Here is a 20,123-nt window from a genome sequence, read left to right as displayed (position 1 = left end):
TTGCATGTTGAGAAAAATAGTTAGTGGGGGCTGGCTATTTAGATATACTCCCTCCGTTCCTAAATATAAGTCTTTGTAGAAATTCCACTAGATGGACTACATACGGAGCAAAATGAATGAATGTACACTTAAAATACATCTATATACATCCGTATGTGGTTTATAGTGTAATCTCTACAGGCTTATATTTAGGAATGGAGGGAGTAGAAGATAAGGCACCACGAAGAATGGGTGGACTATTTCTTCAGCATTTCAATCTTTATAAGCGAGACCACAGAACCATGGGGTTGTGATGCACAAGACATCAAAGAATATATATGTTTCTTCTTGCACAAAGCTTACAAGTACATACAGCATGCAGATGGCTAATGGTTTTTACTTCCCAAGATATTAATTATCACAAGAATACTAATAATCTTTTTTTTCTTTTTATAAAGTTGTGGCAAATATTGCCCAATGTCTCAAAGAATTGTGGAAGGTACACCAACTGCAGACGATGCTAACAGCTATTCAAAAGCTATATTACACCATCCTTCACCATTCCTAAGAGTAAAAGGGGTGGCTTCCTCGCTTGTCTTGACAAAAGCATTGCAACCTGCCCTGTTGCAGCATCACCACGCAATACTTTTCTGACTACTGCAGGGCCAGCACTGATGGCTTGAAAACTATGGAGGAGCTGTTAATGATGATTCATCGCCAACTTGCGAACAAACTTTCAAGCGAACAGTTGCCTTCGAGTTAACTGATGTACCACTATAATTTCCGTAACCGTGTGTGGAGGTCTCCTAAGAAACAACCCCCTTTTTGTGAACTGACTTTAAAGAATGTGTCAACCTGACCAAAAAGGCCGAAAAACATCAACAAAAGTCAGGCACATTCAATTGATACAGTGAGAAGTGTAACCACATACCTTGGCAGATGGTGGTTAAAAAGAACACTATGCACAAGTGGGACAAGATGCATCAATCAATTGGATGCTTGTCTGCTTGCCGGGAGGTGTACTGGGCTGAAATCAAAAGCAAGGACAAGAACGCGCTCGCCACGAATATGGCATCAAACCAGCGGTGGTAGAAGTCAAACTGAATGTCACCGCCCAAAACATCTGTGATGATCACCCTGAGCAAACGCGCATGAACAAACATCAATTTTCTCAAATGGAATGGGATCAGATGTAAATTTCAACGGTTTTGCTAAAGCACATCTAGCATAAAGCGAAGTTCAAAGGATCGTATTCCATGTTGAATCTGTATTATTCATTAAATAGTCAGATCAGCTGTGAGGTCAACTGAGACGTTCATATTGGAATGGCTAGGTTACATGTGTTTGTTGTGTTGGTACACTTTACTCACTATACACTCGTCATGCTACACGCAGTACCGGTCGGAGTGGAAAGACTGAATGAAAAAAGGTAACTTGTTTTGAACTAAAAGTGTTGTAACTTAATCCATAGTCATCCCATTAACATATTCAGTTGAATAAATATCTTCAGCATCTTCGTATATACTACCATGTTTTGTTTTTTAAATGATATAAGTTGATAACATTTGTGCAAAAAGAGTGTAAGGGTCAATTGGGCCCATATGGCTCGGCAACTGAAGTTATTAATACGAATAGAGAATAAAACGAGTTGCATACTTAAATTCAAAGTAGCAAGTTTTGAGTTTAACAATAATAAAACAAATAGGGCCAGGACAGTCAGTGGCGATGCCAGGAACGGGCCGAGCCCCAGGCGACTGGGCAAGGCCCCGGGCCGCTTCCGTGCACTGTAGCAATGCTACAGTACACTGAGGGGTTGGGCCTCACGCCCCAGGCCATGGCCCGGGCTCCTTGGGGCCTGGATCCGCCGTTGAAGACAGTATACAGGAAGGGTACTCTCAAGCACTAGAAGAATACCTGTACTCATTTGCCAGGCTTTTCCTTATCAGAAGAATAGAAGATATGAAATACATGCCCATGATCTCAGATAAGAAAAGGACGACATTTGTTGTTGAGCCGGTCCCAACTCTAGAAAAAGCAAAGAAGAACTGCATAGAAAATGAGATACAGTCACGTTTGAATGCTCAATAACAAGGAAAACTACAACAGCAGCTGGAAGTCTACTTATAAATGGAAAAATGCCAATGGGCAAAGAAGGTTACTACTTTACAAGCTGTTGAAATGCATTTATTTCAGTTTACTACTCCCTCTGTAAACAAATGTAAGACGTTTCGGCAATTTAAATTAAACCGCCAAAACGTCTTACATGTAAACAAATGTAAGATGTATACAGTGTAGCATTTTTCGACCAGTCATGGCATTATGGATCAGAGAATTCAAGTCTAAATTATGTACAAAATGAAAAGTAGCAACCAAACAGAATGTTCACCTTCATAACATTTGCCAAGAAACCTCGAATAGATATGCCAACCAACATCCCGATGAACAACAAAGATATGTACTGCAAGCACAACGCAAATGCAGGACATATGTAAGTCAGAATGAACAAATAGGCAGGGAGAACATATAGCAACACATAACCTATATTCGGCATTGTGACTCAGAGAGAGCATCAAGATATAGTACAATAGATATAAGAGTTTCCAGCAAGGGTCAAATGACAATGCCAAACAATTCATTTAGGTCAAATCAACAGAAACTGTTATTCCGATGCTATGTTTTCAAGGCGACGCCTTACCGCCTTAGGGAGGGGGGGCGCTTTGGCGCCTAGGCGACGCCTAGGCGGGCGCTTTGGACGCCTAGGCGCCCAAAGCGGTCGATTTTCCAAAGCGGAGGGGGAGCGCTTCGACGCCTAGGCGTCGCCTTAGGGACGCTTTAAAAACATAGTTCCGATGAAGTGCAGAATTCATTCCAAGATTATTTTAGCTACAGAATACCTACCTGTGATAATAGCGTGACATCGATACCAATATCAAAATGCCTCAAGAAAATGGTAATCGTCATGGTTACCGGATCAACAGAGCCAGCCTGATAGGAAATACAGAATGTAGGTAAGAGATGAGAATCAGAAATGTAGAGTAACCAATTCTAGGTCCATGAATTCATGGAGAGGTCTGTACCGCTTTAAAGACTACACTCTGCAAGGCCTGCAAAAAGAATCATGAAAAATAAAATTAAGATCGTTTACCAGTGCACGTGGGAAAAAAACATCCTCACAAAATAATGTTGCATCAGTTTGAGAGCAGCCAAAATGGTGAAATCTTTATACATTTTGTGAAACGGATTTTTTTACACGATACTTTTGTTACTCTAGCTCTGCAAAATTTCATATTTACATGTTGATACATGAACCAGGGAGACGCATAGAGCAAAACAACAGAAATGAATTTTGGAGTAATACCTTGAGCATCTTATAAACACAATACACTGACAAGGCATATCCTAGCAGATTCTGAAAATGTCCTCTCCAGGTTCGGGAATAAGCAGCAGCTATCTGCAAAGTAATTGAAGAATTGTGTGCAGAAATTTAGATACTTTATTCTAATAATAATAGCCACTGCTGCGAAATGAGATAAGAGATTAAAAAATGTCTCGCTAGAATCAGTTTGAATATATCTATGCTAATACATTCAAACAAAGATAAGATCAGAGGCCAATATACACAGCATAAGGAAAACACTAAATTTAGAAGAGGAAACACAAAGAAAACTCATCTACAAGCCAAAAAAATCAATGGACTTGAGTAAGTTATATACAATTTATGACGCTGTTCTGGTATCTTAGTATGTGAGAAGAGTACCAGTTCTCACACATGTCTCACCAAATCATTGATGAATAGCCAACACAACAAACAAGTAATGAAGATAACTCCCAGGTAATCATAGGATTGAACACCACAAGATTTCTTAAGTCAACAGGATACGTCCTACTAATTGGTTGTTGATCTTATTGATCTTAACACGCTGGCCAAATGAGCAACAAGAATACCTTAGCTTGACGTAGTTCATATATCTCAAGGAATAGCTGTTTCGAAAGCTCTTCCAATCCCTGGACCTCTGCTTCCAAGTTTTTGATATCTGCATGACATAAAAAGGAATTAGTAACTATCACTAATGGAGCAAACTGAAGAGTCCACGAGTAAGGAACAAACAATATACAGCATACCCTGCTCAGTTTGATCTTCTTGCACAGATCGAACCACTGTTCCAACTATACGCTTCAGAAATGACCTGGCTTTAAGCTTCTGCAAGTATTAATGTCTGTCTATTAGGTTATGTCATATGGGTCAACAACAAAATAAAAAAAAGTTTGCAGTAATAGTAAGCTGCAATGTTAATGTGCGCTACGCTGTGATATTTATCATTCCTTATTAATGGAATATAATGATACTAGAGCAAAAGGAACAAAAATGGCAATAGTACACGGCAAAATAACCAACGATTTTTATATCTTATCATCCTCTATGTGCTACAAAATCCTCAAGAGTATTGCAATCCAATAACCATGATCAAGAAATTATTCATTTTTTTCAAAACAAGAGACTAGTTAGCGCACCTCCTCTGATCCTTGGATCCTCTCCATCTCCATTTTGGACAGAATAATTTTCTTTTTCTTAGCAATAGATGACTCCATGGATTGCATCAGCTGCCGTTCCAAAGCTTTGATGTCCATTTCGTCAATTTCCCTGAAGGTCAGGATATAATAAGTCAACATGACGCATGTAATGTGGTATAATAAACCAACCAAAGGAAATCGTGTTGAAGTAAACCTGATAAAGAGAGACAGGTAGCTGTATGGCAGATTGACCGCACCAAAACCAGAAAGGACAGCCATGACAGTCACTCCAATCACGCCAATCCTACTAACCAACTGCGGCATCGTAAAGAAACCTGCAGAGTGGGCACCAAGTCAAACACAGTGACACAGTAGACATGAAGTGAATGCAATCGAACAGGCGTGTAATTTTTCTGAAAACTACAGCGCAGCAGAGTCGACAGCTGAAGTCCTAGTAACAGCTACTGTAATACTAGTTACTACAAGACTGTCAACCATGGAATGGAATGATTGTAAACTCAAACCTTTCTCCGGAGAAGGCATGGGGAAGTGAATCCCCATGCGCCAGAACCCGTAGAGGAAGATGGTCAGGAAGAGGGCCGCGGCGAGGCAGGCCCGCTGCCTCCTCACACCTGCAACAACCACCAACCGATCAGCCGATCAGAGCAGCCAACAGGCAGACACAAGGCTCGAACAAATTGGGAGAGTGCTGACCTGAGTTGCGGAGCAGCAGGTAGCAGTGGTAATAGGGGAGGACGAAGACGAGGAGGAGGATGAGGCAGAAGAGGTCGAGGTGCCAGTTGAGGAAGCGCGCGTGCTTGGAGAGGACGGGGAGGATCTCGAAGAGGACGAGCTGGAAGAGGTTGCAGGAGAAGGCGAAGACGAGGCCGAAGAGGATCTGCACCAGCGCCCGCCGCTCCTCGTACTCCTTGTACAGCCGCCGGTTGAGGAACCACAGCCCAGCCCACCCCAGCCCCACCAGCGACGCCCCCACCACCGTGCCCTCGTAGACCACCACGCCCCACCCCATCTCTCCCCCTTCGCTTCTCTGGACGCCGGCGGGGTTCCGGCGGGGCTCGGAGACGGAGTAGTGGGCAGTCGGATCTCGTGGGGGGAACCGAACGGGGGTGGGAGGAGGCCCTGTGAATCTGCCGTGCGCTATTCCCCCGCACCGCCGTCATCCTCCCGCCGTGATGATGTGTTGACCTTGGGCCCGGCCTTGATACTCAAAGCCCATCCATCATCCTGCCCTTCCGTGTGACATACAAGGCCTTGGGCTGTTTCTCAAAAAAAAAAAAAACAAGGCCTTGCTCCAGGCCTATTTCTCGCCGGGTACGAGACGTAGTTTCGTCTCTCCTCTGGCGCAACGCTACTAGACTTTTTTTTACAAGAGGTGATCATCATATTATCTTTTTTTAGGGGATCTTTAACAAGAGTTTAAACAATCTCTACAGGTGGATATTTTATCCACCCCAGACACCTTATTGCGAGACATAGTTTGACAACACAATTAGTCTCTCTAGAAGCATGCTCATAAATAATATGCGGAAAATCACACGCAAGGTAATATATATCAATAAAAACTGTTGTCGATGGACTGAAAGAACGACAGTCGGTATTGTCTCTATCACTGTTCAAGAATTCGTCTGTTTAATTAGTTAATTGGCCAGTTAATCGATACCATCGGGCGGCCGACTCGGATAGCACCTAATCACCGTGTTAACTTGTCAGATCAATTAAATTGTCTGTTAGAATGATTAATTGGTTGTCATGCCGATTAATCGTTGCTAATCCGTTAACTAGTGGGCAAACAAAGCCCGATTATTTGGCTTGTAACCCCTCCCAGCCCCCTCCCCCCTCAAGCTCCTATCATCCCCTCCGGACCTAGATGGCGGCTGACCAGGTCCCCATCGGTGCGCGACCACTTCCCCTCCTTCCTTGTGTGTGTCGCCGCTTCTCCTCTTCCCTTTGCGTCGCTACTGCCCCTCCTCCTTAGCGACCTACCACCTCCAGCAACTGACGTTGTTTAGACGCCCTACATGGATGCCGTCACCTTCCCTATGTGTGTCCTCGTTGCGTGGCTGCCATCACTTATAGTTGCAGCCCAATCAAAAATCAGCAAAAACAATTGTTTTTGTATGAATGTTTGTTGGTGAAGTTATTGTACACATGTTCATGGATGCAATTTGCTTCATAATTGCAATGTAGATTTTCCCACCATATAAAAAATTCTCCTAATGAGTTTCGAATTCCACCGATTAATGGTTGACGATTAATCCAGTTAATAGGCCGATTTAGCGATTAATCACTATTCCTAAGCCAAACGAGCAGCTACCAGTTAACGATTTCCTCAGCACTGGTTAGATTTCAACTCGATAATTGTTGGATTCCACCTCTATGCAGTTACACCCGACTATAGTTGCCACGTTAAGATCAAACCGTAAGGCTAGTGCCTCGGTCATAAGCGCATCTTTGCACCAATCGATCTCTCTGTTTCCTGTCGCGATGAATCTACCATTTCGAGTCTCTGATGACAGCTATACGAGCCCTTGAGTAAGTCTGGGTCAAAAGCCCCATCCACGTTTAACTTCACATAGTTGCTTCTTGGTGTTTCCCAGCCATGTTGCTTGATCGTTGCCTTTAGATCACTCGTCATAGTATAGTTAGCAACCAAAGCTCTTATTGACATTGCTATGCACTTAGGTTCCTATACCTTTTGTTATGCACTAACTTTATCCTCTCCCACCATAAATACGAGGAATCAACAACAATTGCTTCTGTTGAATTCCTCAAACAGAGGACCACACATTCTTCAACTAGTTGTATAATAAATATTCTAGCACAACTTCTCCCCGTGATCCACATCGCATGCATTATCAATAGAAAAGTCCAAACCCAGTAACCGACATACCTCTTTAGCTTTTGCACAAGTGAATAACACATGCTTGGTATCCTCCACTCCTATACCGCACGTAGGACATTGCCCGCTGACATTTATATGTCTGTTAGCCATAGTCACCTAGCATTATACCTGGGCATATCTCGGGCCAGTCCGGGCTTCGGGACGGGCCAAAAAAATCCGGTGCTAAAAACCCAGGCCCGAGCCCGGCCTGGCCCGGCCATCGGTGTTGGGGAACGTTGCAGAAAACAAAAAAATTTCTACGGTTTCACCAAGATCCATCTAGGAGTTCATCTAGCAACGAGTGATTAGATGCATCTACGTACCTTGTAGATCGCGAGCGGAAGCGTTCAAGGAACGGGGATGATGTAGTCGAACACGACGTGATTCAAATCACCGATGATCTTAGCACCGAACGAACGGTGCCTCCGCGTTCAACACACGTACGGAACGGATGACGTCTCCTCCTTTCTTGATCCAGCAAGGGGGGAGGGGAGGTTGATGAAGATCCAGCAGCACGACGGCGTGGTGGTGGATGCAGGGCGTCACAGTAGCAGGGCTTCGCCTATACTACGAGAGAGAGACGTAACGGGGAGAGAGGGAAGCACCAAAGGCTGAGGTATGAAATCCCTCCTCTCCCCCACTATATATAGGAGGGCCAAGGGGGGTTGGTGCGCAGCCTAGGAGATCTAATCTCCTAGGTGCGGCTGCCAAGGGGAGGATTCCCTCCCCCCCCCCCAAGGCACCTAGAGGTGCCTTCCACCACTTGGACTCCTTTCCCATGGAAACCCTAGGCGCATGGGCCTAGTGGGGCTGGTGCCCTTGGCCCATGTAGGCCAAGGCGCACCCCCTACAGCCCATGTGGCCCCCCGGGACAGGTGGCCCCACCCGGTGGGCCCTCGGGACCCCTCCGGTGGTCCCGGTACAATACCGATAACCCCAAAACTTGTCCCGATGGCCGAAACAACACTTCCCATATATAATTCTTTACCTCCGGACCATTCCGGAACTCCTCGTGACGTCCGGGATCTCATCCGGGACTCCGAACAACATTCGGGTTACTGCATATACATATCTTCATAACCCTAGCGTGACCGAACCTTAAGTGTGTAGATCCTACGGGTTCGGGAGACAAGCAGACAAGACTGAGACGACTCTCCAGTCAATAACCAACAACAGGATCTGGATACCCATGTTGGCTCCCACATGCTCCACGATGATCTCATCGGATGAACCACGATGTCGAGGATTAATCAACCCCGTATACAATTCCCTTTGTCAATCGGTATGTAACTTGCTCGAGACTCGATCGTCGGTATCCCAATACCTTGTTCAATCTCGTTACCGGCAAGTCACTTTACTCGTACCGCAATGCATGATCCCGTGACCAGACACTTGGTCACTTTGAGCTCATAATGATGATGCATTACCGAGTGGGCCCAGTGATACCTCTCCGTTATCCGGAGTGACAAATCCCAGTCTCGATCCGTGTCAACCCAACAGACACTTTCGGAAATACCTGTAGTGCACCTTTATAGTCACCCAGTTACGTTGTGACGTTTGATACACCCAAAGCACTCCTACGGTATCCGGGAGTTACACGATCTCATGGTCAAAGGAAAAGATACTTGACATTGGAAAAGCTCTAGCAAACGAACTACACGATCTTTGTACTATGCTTAGGATTGGGTCTTGTCCATCACATCATTCTCCTAATGATGTGATCCCGTTATCAATGACATCTAATGTCCATAGCCAGGAAATCATGACTATCTGTTGATCAACGAGCTAGTCAACTAGAGGCTTACTAGGGACATATTATGGTCTATGTATTCACACGTGTATTACGATTTCCGGATAATACAGTTATAGCATGAATAAAGACAATTATCATGAACAAAGAAATATAATAATAATGCTTTTATTATTGCCTCTAGGGCATATTTCCAACAGTCTCCCACTTGCACTAGAGTCAATAATCTAGTTACATTGTGATGAATCGAACACCCATGGAATTCTGGTGTTGATCATGTTTTGCCCTAGGGAGAGGTTTAGTCAACGGATCTGCTATATTCAGGTCCGTATGTACTTTACAAATCTCTGTGTCTCCATCTTGAACATTTTCACGAATGGAGTTGAAGCGACGCTTGATGTGCCTTGTCTTCTTGTGAAACCTGGGCTCCTTGGCAAGTGCAATAGCTCCAGTGTTGTCACAAAAGAGTTTGATTGGCCCCGACGCATTGGGTATGACTCCTAGGTCGGGGATGAACTCCTTCACCCATATTGCTTTATGTGCTGCCTCCGAGGCTGCCATGTACTCCGCTTCACATGTAGATCCCGCCACGACGCTCTGTTTGCAGCTGCACCAGCTCACTGCTCCACCATTCAACATATACACGTATCCGGTTTGTGACTTAGAGTCATCCAGATCTGTGTCGAAGCTAGCGTCGACGTAACCCTTTACGACGAGCTCTTTGTCACCTCCATAAATGAGAAACATTTCCTTAGTCCTTTTTAGGTACTTCAGGATATTCTTGATCGCTGTCCAGTGTTCCTTGCCGGGATTACTTTGGTACCTTCCTACCAAACTTACGGCAAGGTTTACATCAGGTCTGGTACACAGCATGGCATACATAATAGAACATATGGCTGATGCATAGGGGATGACGCTCATCTCTTCTATATCTTCTGCCGTGGTCGGACATTGAGCTGAGCTCAATTTCACACCTTGCAAAACAGGCAAGAACCCTTTCTTGGACTGATCCATTTTGAACTTCTTCAAAATCTTATCAAGGTATGTGCTTTGTGAAAGACCTATGAGGCGTCTTGATCTATCCCTATAGATCTTGATGCCCAATATATAAGCAGCTTCTCCAAGGTCCTTCATTGAAAAACTCTTATTCAAGTAGGCCTTGATGTTGTCCAAGAGTTCTATATCATTTCCCATCAAAAGTATGTCATCTACATATAATATGAGAAATGCTACAGAGCTCCCACTCACTTTCTTGTAAACGCAGGCTTCTCCATAAGTCTGCGTAAACCCAAACGCTTTGATCATCTCATCAAAGCGAATGTTCCAACTTCGAGATGCTTGCACCAGCCCATAAATCGAGCGTTGGAGCTTGCACACCTTGTTAGCATTCTTAGGATCGACAAAACCTTCCGGCTGCATCATATACAATTCTTCCTTAAGGAAACCATTAAGGAATGCCGTTTTGACGTCCATTTGCCAAATTTCATAATCATAAAATGTGGCAATTGCTAACATGATTCGGACGGACTTCAGCTTCGCTACCGGTGAGAAAGTCTCATCGTAGTCAACCCCTTGAACTTGTCGATAACCCTTAGCGACAAGCCGAGCTTTATAGATGGTCACATTACCATCCGCGTCTGTCTTCTTCTTAAAGATCCATTTATTTTCTATGGCTCGCTGTTCTACGGGCAAGTCAGTCAAAGTCCATACTTCGTTTTCATACATGGATCCTATCTCGGATTTCATGGCTTCTAGCCATTTGTCGGAATCCGGGCCCGCCATCGCTTCTTCATAGTTCGAAGGTTCACTGTTGTCCAACAACATGATTTCCAAGACAGGGCTGCCGTACCATTCTGGTGCGGAACGTGTCCTTGTGGACCTTCGAATTTCAGTAGGAGCTTGATCAGAAGTATCTTGATCATTAATAACTTCCTTTCTAGTCGGTGCAGGTGCCTCAGGAACATTTTCTTGAGTTGCGCCATTTACCGGTTCAAGAGGCAATACTTCATCAAGTTCTACTTTCCTCCCACTTACTTCTTTCGAGAGAAACTCTTTCTCTAGAAAGGATCCATTCCTGGCAACAAAGATCTTGCCTTCGGATCTGAGGTAGAAGGTATACCCATAAGTTTCTTTAGGGTATCCTATGAAGACGCATTTTTCCGACTTGGGTTCGAGCTTTTCAGGTTGAAGTTTCTTGACATAAGCATCGCATCCCCAAACTTTTAGAAACGACAGCTTAGGTTTCTTCCCAAACCATAATTCATACGGTGTCGTCTCAACGGATTTCGACGGAGCCCTATTTAAAGTGAATGCGGCAGTCTCTAAAGCATAGCCCCAAAAAGATAGTGGTAAATCGGCAAGAGACATCATAGATCGTACCATATCTAATAGAGTGCGATTACGACGTTCGGACACACCATTACGCTGAGGTGTTCCAGGCGGCGTGAGTTGTGAAACTATTCCACATTTTCTTAAGTGTGTGCCAAATTCGTGACTCAAGTATTCTCCTCCACGATCTGATCGTAGAAACTTGATTTTCCTGTCACGTTGATTTTCAAATTCACTCTGAAATTCCTTGAACTTTTCAAAGGTTTCAGACTTGTGTTTCATTAAGTAGACATACCCATATCTACTAAAGTCATCAGTGAGGGTGAGAACATAACGATAGCCACCGCGAGCCTCAACACTCATTGGACCGCACACATCAGTATGTATGATTTCCAATAAGTTGGTTGCTCGCTCCATTGTTCTTGAGAACGGAGTCTTGGTCATTTTTCCCATGAGGCATGGTTCGCACGTGTCAAATGATTCATAATCAAGAGACTCTAAAAGTCCATCTGCATGGAGCTTCTTCATGCGTTTGACACCTATGTGACCAAGGCGGCAGTGCCACAAGTATGTGGGACTATCGTTATCAACTTTACATCTTTTGGTACTCACACTATGAACATGTGTAGTAATACGCTCGAGATTCATTAAGAATAAACCATTGACTATCGGAGCATGACCATAAAACATATCTCTCATATAAATAGAACAACCATTATTCTCAGATTTAAATGAGTAGCCATCTCGTATTAAACGAGATCCTGATACAATGTTCATGCTCAAACTTGGCACTAAATAACAATTATTGAGGTTTATAACTAATCCCGTAGGTAAATGTAGAGGTAGCGTGCCGACGGCGATCACATCGACCTTGGAACCATTCCCGACGCGCATCGTCACCTCGTCCCTCTCCAGTTTTCGTTTATTCCGCAGCTCCTGCGGTGAGTTACAAATATGAGCAACGGCACCGGTATCAAATACCCAGGAGTTACTACGAGTACTGGTAAGGTACACATCAATTACATGTATATCAAATATACCTTTGGTGTTGCCGGCCTTCTTGTCCACTAAGTATTTGGGGCAGTTTCGCTTCCAGTGATCCTTCCCTTTGCAATAAAAGCACTCTGTCTCAGGCTTGGGTCCATTCTTTGACTTCTTCCCGACAGCTTGCTTGCCGGGCGCAGCAACTTCCTTGCCGTCCTTCTTGAAGTTCTTTTTACCCTTACCCTTCTTGAACTTAGTGGTTTTATTCATCATCAACACTTGATGTTCCTTCTTGACTTCTACCTGTGCTGATTTCAGCATTGCAAATACTTCAGGAATGGTCTTTACCATCCCCTGCATATTGAAGTTTATCACAAAGCTCTTGTAGCTTGGTGGAAGCGACTGGAGGATTCTGTCAATGACCGCATCATCCGGGAGATTAACTCCCAGCTGAGTCAAGCGGTTATGTAACCCAGACATAGTGAGTATGTGCTCACTGACAAAACTATTTTCCTCCATCTTACAGCTGAAGAATTTGTCGGAGACTTCATATCTCTCGACCCGGGCATGAGCTTGGAAAACCATTTTCAGCTCTTTGAACATCTCATATGCTCCATGTCTCTCAAAACGCTTTTGGAGCCCCGGCTCTAAGCTGTAAAGCATGCCGCACTGAATGAGGGAGTAGTCATCGGAACGTGCCTGCCAAGCGTTCATAACGTCTTGTTCTGCAGGGAGAACAGGTGCATCACCCAGCGGTGCTTGTAGGACATAATCTTTCTTGGCAGCTATGAGGATGATCCTCAGGTTCCGGACCCAGTCCGTATAGTTGCTGCCATCGTCTTTCAGCTTGGTTTTCTCTAGGAACGCGTTGAAGTTGAGGACTATGTTGGCCATTTGATCTACAAGACATATTGTAAAGATTTTAGACTAAGTTCATGATAATTAAGTTCATCTAATCAAATTATTAATGAACTCCCACTCAGATTAGACATCCCTCTAGTCATCTAAGTGTTACACGATCCGAGTCGACTAGGCCATGTCCGATTAACACGTGAGATGGACTAGTCATCACCGGTGAACATCTTCATGTTGATTGTATCTTCCATACGACTCGTGTTCGACCTTTCGGTCTCTGTCTTCTGAGGCCATGTCTTCACATGCTAGGCTTGTCAAGTTAACCCTAAGTGTTTTTGCATGTGTAAAACTTCTTACACCCGTTGTATGTGAACGTAAGGATCTATCACACCCGATTAACACGTGGTGCTTCGAAACGACGAACTGTAGCAACGGTGCACAGTTAGGGGAGAACACTTCTTGAAATTGTTGTAAGGGATCATCTTATTCACTACCGTCGTTCTAAGTAAACAAGATGCAAAACATGATAAACATCACATGCAATCAAATAATAATAGTGACATGATATGGCCAATATCACATAGCTCCTTTGATCTCCATCTTGGGGCTCCATGATCATCCTTTCACCGTCATACTCATCGACATGTAAGTTGTGATTCCTATTACAATAGCATGAACATCTCATACATCACATATAGATCATTCATCATTCATCACAACTTTGGCCATATCACATCACATAGCATACCCTGCAAAAACAAGTTAGGCGTTCTCTAATTGTTGTTTGCATGTTTTACGTGGCTGCCATGGGTTTCTAGCAAGAACATTTCTTACCTACGCAAAGACCACAACGTGATATGCCAATTGCTATTTACCCTTCATAAGGACCCTTTTCATCGAATCCGATCCGACTAAAGTAGGAGAGACAGACACCCGCTGGCCACCTTATGCAACTAGTGCATGTCAGTCGGTGGAACCTGTCTCACGTAAGAGTACGTGTAAGGTCGATCCGGGCCGCTTCATCCCACGATGCCGCCGAATCAAGATAAGACTAGTAACGGCAAGCATATTGAACAAAATCAACGCCCACAACTACTTTGTGTTCTACTCGTGCAAGAGAACTACGCATAGACCTAGCTCATGATGCCACTGTTGGGGAACGTTGCAGAAAACAAAAATTTTCCTACGGTTTCACCAAGATCCATCTAGGAGTTCATCTAGCAACGAGTGATTAGATGCATCTACGTACCTTGTAGATCGCGAGCGGAAGCGTTCAAGGAACGGGGATGATGTAGTCGAACACGACGTGATTCAAATCACCGATGATCTTAGCACCGAACGGACGGTGCCTCCGCGTTCAACACACGTACGGAACGGATGACGTCTCCTCCTTTCTTGATCGAGCAAGGGGGGAGGGGAGGTTGATGAAGATCCAGCAGCACGATGGCGTGGTGGTGGATGCAGGGCGTCACAGTAGCAGGGCTTCGCCTAAACTACGAGAGAGAGAGACGTAACGGGGAGAGAGGGAAGCACCAAAGGCTGAGGTATGAAATCCCTCCTCTCCCCCACTATATATAGGAGGGCCAAGGGGGGTTGGTGCGCAGCCTAGGAGATCTAATCTCCTAGGTGTGGCTGCCAAGGGGAGGATTCCCTCCCCCCCCCCAAGGCACCTAGAGGTGCCTTCCACCACTTGGACTCCTTCCCATGGAAACCCTAGGCGCATGGGCCTAGTGGGGCTGGTGCCCTTGGCCCATGTAGGCTAAGGCGCACCCCCTACAGCCCATGTGCCCCCCCGGGACAGGTGGCCCCACCCAGTGGGCCCCCGGGACCCCTCCGGTGGTCCCGGTACAATACCAATAACCCCAAAACTTGTCCCGATGGCCGAAACAACACTTCCCATATATAATTCTTTACCTCCGGACCATTCCGGAACTCCTCGTGACGTCCGGGATCTCATCCGGGACTCCGAACAACATTCGGGTTACTGCATATACATATCTTCATAACCCTAGCGTCACCGAACCTTAAGTGTGTAGACCCTACGGGCTCGGGAGACAAGCAGACAAGACTGAGACGACTCTCCAGTCAATAACCAACAGCGGGATCTGGATACCCATGTTGGCTCCCACATGCTCCACAATGATCTCATCGGATGAACCACGATGTCGAGGATTAATCAACCCCGTATACAATTCCCTTTGTCAATCGGTATGTTACTTGCCCGAGACTCGATCGTCGGTATCCCAATACCTTGTTCAATCTCGTTACCGGCAAGTCACTTTACTCGTACCGCAATGCATGATCCCGTGACCAGACACTTGGTCACTTTGAGCTCATAATGACGATGCATTACCGAGTGGGCCCAGTGATACCTCTCTGTTATCCGGAGTGACAAATCCCAGTCTCGATCCGTGTCAACCCAACAGACACTTTCGGAAATACCTGTAGTGCACCTTTATAGTCACCCAGTTACATTGTGACGTTTGATACACCAAAAGCACTCCTACGGTATCCGCGAGTTACACGATCTCATGGTCAAAGGAAAAGATACTTGACATTGGAAAAGCTCTAGCAAACGAACTACACGATCTTTGTACTATGCTTAGGATTGGGTCTTGTCCATCACATCATTCTCCTAATGATGTGATCCCGTTATCAATGACATCTAATGTCCATAGCAGGAAATCATGACTATCTGTTGATCAACGAGCTAGTCAACTAGAGGCTTACTAGGGACATATTATGGTCTATGTATTCACACGTGTATTACGATTTCCGGATAATACAGTTATAGCATGAATAAAGACAATTATCATGAACAAAGAAATATAATAATAATGCTTTTATTATTGCCTCTAGGGCATATTTCCAACAATCGGGCCTGCAAAATCTGCCCCGAGCCCGAGAAAGCCCGACACGGCCCGGTCGGCCCAGCCCGACTATGGCTAAAAAAGCGTTTGGTGCAGGCCCCAGCGCAGCCCGACCTACCCGTCGGGCTCAGTTTCCAGGCCTGAGCCCCGCCTGATGGCACACTCGGGCTCAGCCCGGCCCAAGATTTTCGGGCCGGGCGGGCCGGGCTGCCCATGAACGGGTCTACCCGGCATGGTAGCAATCCTAGCGAAGTTCGCCATAGGAAAATTTTAAACTTGGCAGGACAACTTAAGCTCTAGATCGCCCCCATATTGGTGAGTTCTCTGAGGGTTCGACTGTATTTTCTCTGGATATTTTATGTCCATATTGGCTATGCCACTCCGCAAAGTATGCCGATCTCGCTGAGAATCTCCCGTTTTTGCACAAGTTCCATGCTACGAAGTCCGACAAATCAAATTCAGGCAACGAAATCACAAGGATCCGCGCCACATCAACTTGCCAGAATGTTTGAGCAACCAACTCCTCACTCCAATGACCCGTAACATAATCAATGAAATCACTTTTGCTAGTAAATTTCCTCCACGAGCCATGATCACTTTCCTGGTAGGTGACTTAGGGATCCATTCATCATCCCAAACATTGATCGGACTACCATCACCGATCCTCCATATATGACCTCTTTTTAGTGTCTGCACCCCCCGACATGATACTTTGACATGTGAATGAGGCTCACTTTTTTAGACTTGCATTCAAAATATCACAATTTGGATAATATTTTCCTTTGAAAAGATGGGCGCAAATGGAATCCGGATTATCCATTAATCTCCAAGCCTGTTTCGCAAGTAGAGCTAGGTTAAAAGAATGAATATCTCAAAATCCCATTTCACCTTCTTTCTTTGGCACACGCAACTTCCACCATGAAAACCAGTGCATTCTCCTCTGATTGCTACCGTCACCTCACTAATAATGCGACATAACGTCAGTAATTCCTTTACAAATCTGTTTTGGAATTTTGAAAATCGACATCACATAAGATGGTATAGCCTGTACAATTGATTTGAGTAGCGCTTCTTTTCCTCCCGTTGAAAGTTTCCTTTCCTTCCATCCCATAATTCTTTTCATAACTTGATTCACCAAAAATTGGAACAATATGTTCATCCAAACCCACGGTGGATGGTAAGCCTAGATAAGTATCTGATAGTGCCTCGGTCATTATGGTCAATTTGCCTCAAATTTGTTCCTTCATCCCAACTCTAGTATTAGGGCGAAAAACACACACTTGACTTTTCAACACTAAACTTCTGTCCCGAAGTGGCACAATATGATGCAAGGATTTCTTCCAGACACTCAGCATTCTGTATCGGCCTTCATTAGGATTAATAAATCATCTGCAAACAATAGATTAGTGATGGTCGGTGCTTCTCTACACACCTTCACTCCCTCGAGTTTCCCTTCTTCACCAGCTTTATTCAGCAAAGCAGTCAGTCCTTCAGTATATAACATAAACAAATAAGGCAAAAATGGATCGCCTTGTCTCAAGCTTGTAGACGGTCTAAAAGTTTATGTTTCTTCTAAGTTAAAACGTACATGGTATTCCACTGTACTAACACATTGCATAACTAGTTTAACCCACTCTTCACGAAATCCCAATTTCAGCAGAATACTTTCCAAAAATGGCCATTCAACCCAATCATATGCCTTATGCATGTCCAGTTTCACCGCACACCAACCATTATGGCCATTTGTCCTTTTCCTTAACTTTCATAAGCTACCACGACATTGTCTCTAATCGGACACCCAGAAACAAAAGCACTCTGCGTTGGACTTTCATTGTCGCCGATAGTCGGTGCAACGAGGAACAGTGAAGGAAAAACACTCTCAGTGACAGGAGCCGCCGGAGAATGACAAACCCTAACATACAACAAGTCTGTAGAGAAGCCTTCTCGTCAGATCATCAAGACCAGCAAACTCCAGCCAGCAGCGCCTGTCGAGACAACGAGGAACGTCAAAAGAGAAACTCTCGGTCGGCTAGCCGATCGGAGGACATTAAACCCTATCCTTCTTTGCTAGAGGACAACAAGTCAAGAGAGGACAACCCTCATCAGATCATCCACATAGTTTCACGAAGAAGCTAGAAGGCCAACGGCGGCGGCGGTCCTTAAGGAATCGCCAAGCTTAATTGGCATGCTCTGTACGAGAGCTCATTAGATTGATTACATTAACTCCCAGACGCTAATAGACTTGCTAAGAATTGTAGCTGCGCGCAATTCTTTTTCAATGTGGTTTTATAATTCTTTTTACTGTCTGCATTGGCTTTTCCTGGATTCTTCGAGTTTTCATTTTTTCCAATTTACTTTTCCTTTTTCGGGTTTGTTTATTTCTTTCAATGGTTCTCTATGGGTTTTTCCTTTTCTGTTTTTATTTCATTAACACATGTCTAAATTATGCATATACATTAGACATTTGTCTGCACACCAGGAATATTTTTTTATACACATTTCACTTTCTTTAAATACATGATTAACATTCTTAGAAACATATGTTTTGGGGTATACATTTTTCGTATACATTATACATTTTTGTTACATATTTATAACATTTTTATACAGCTGTCTCTCATTTTTCAAGTACATTGTTAACATTTTTTCAGATACCTGTTCTTCAAAAAAATTAGTTTGTAATAACATTTTTCAAATACATGTTGAAACATTTTTTTTGAATGATACTAAAAAAAATTAGAATTATGTCAACGTTTTTACATTGTATCAACATATTCTAAACATGTCATCATATTTTTGTAAGTCATAAAAAATTATAATAAATGTACATCTCTTTGAATTGTACAAACATATTTTTCAATTACAAGAACATTTTTTAAATTGTATAAACAAATTTTCAAAAATGTCACATACATTTTTTCTAAATGTGTGAACTTACTTTTTGAAGTTGCAAACATTTCTAAAAAGATGTACATTTTTTTACATTGCATGGCCATTTTTAAACCAGTGATGGACCTTTCAAAAAAATTAAAGAAAATGAACAACGATATTTGGCAACTATGTGGCAAATTGTGAATGTACCGAACATACTGAAGAAAATATGCCCTAGAGGCAATAATAAAATTATTATTTATTTCTTTAATTCATGATAAATGTTTATTATTCATGCTAGAATTGTATTAACCAGAAAATTAGTACATGTGTGAATACATAGACAAAACCTATAGTCCCTAGTATGCCTCTACTTGACTAGCTCGTTAATGAGAGATGGTTAAGTTTCCTAACCATAGACATGTGTTGTCATTTGATGAACGGGATCACATCATTAGGAGAATGATGTGATGGACATGACCCATCCGTTAGCTTAGCATTATGATTGTGTTAGTTTCATTGTTACTGCTTTCTTCATGACTTATACAAGTTCCTCAGACTATGAGATTATGCAACTCCCGAATACCGGAGGAACACTTTGTGTGCTACCAAATGTCACAACATAAAAGGGTGATTATAAAGGTGCTCTACAGGTGTCTCCGAAGGTGTTTGTTGGGTTGGCATAGATCGAGATTAGGATTTGTCACTACGTGTTTCGGAGAGGTATCTCTGGGCCCTCTCGGTAATACTCATCACTATAAGCCTTGCAAGCATTGTGACTAATGAGTTAGTTGCGGGATGAAGTATTATGGAATGAGTAAAGAGACTTGCCGGTAACGAGATTGAACTAGGTATTGAGATACCGACGATCGAATCTCGGGCAAATAACATACCGATGACAAAGGGAACAACATATGTTGTTATGCGGTTTGACCGATAAAGATCTTCGTAGAATATGTAGGAACCAATATGAGCATCCAGGTTCCGCTATTGGTTACTGACTGGAGACGTGTCTCGGTCATGTCTACATAATTCTCGAACCCATAGGGTCCGCACGCTTAAAGTTCGGTGA

The 20,123-nt window shown here is 43.8% G+C and overlaps 1 protein-coding gene across 1 annotated transcript; it reads right to left on the bottom strand.

The window, feature by feature from the left end:
• Positions 1–279: 279 nt before the first annotated feature.
• Positions 280–5,646, bottom strand: LOC119365490 (GPCR-type G protein COLD1). The gene is made up of 13 exons (XM_037631131.1): positions 5,206–5,646; positions 5,016–5,123; positions 4,706–4,826; positions 4,492–4,621; positions 4,102–4,180; positions 3,925–4,013; positions 3,338–3,430; positions 3,057–3,083; positions 2,878–2,964; positions 2,366–2,437; positions 1,894–2,024; positions 911–1,116; positions 280–834 (listed from the first exon to the last, which is right to left on the bottom strand). Exons 1-12 carry the CDS (start codon positions 5,519–5,521, stop codon positions 963–965), a joined length of 1,407 nt encoding a protein of 468 aa, XP_037487028.1. The 5' UTR covers positions 5,522–5,646; the 3' UTR covers positions 280–834; positions 911–962.
• Positions 5,647–20,123: the final 14,477 nt, after the last annotated feature.

This window comes from Triticum dicoccoides, chromosome 2B, assembly GCF_002162155.2.
Source record: "Triticum dicoccoides isolate Atlit2015 ecotype Zavitan chromosome 2B, WEW_v2.0, whole genome shotgun sequence".
In the NCBI taxonomy this organism is placed as follows: domain Eukaryota; kingdom Viridiplantae; phylum Streptophyta; class Magnoliopsida; order Poales; family Poaceae; genus Triticum; species Triticum dicoccoides.
The sequence above is the reverse complement of the archived record's forward strand: the minus strand, read 5'-3'. Positions and strand labels throughout refer to the sequence as shown.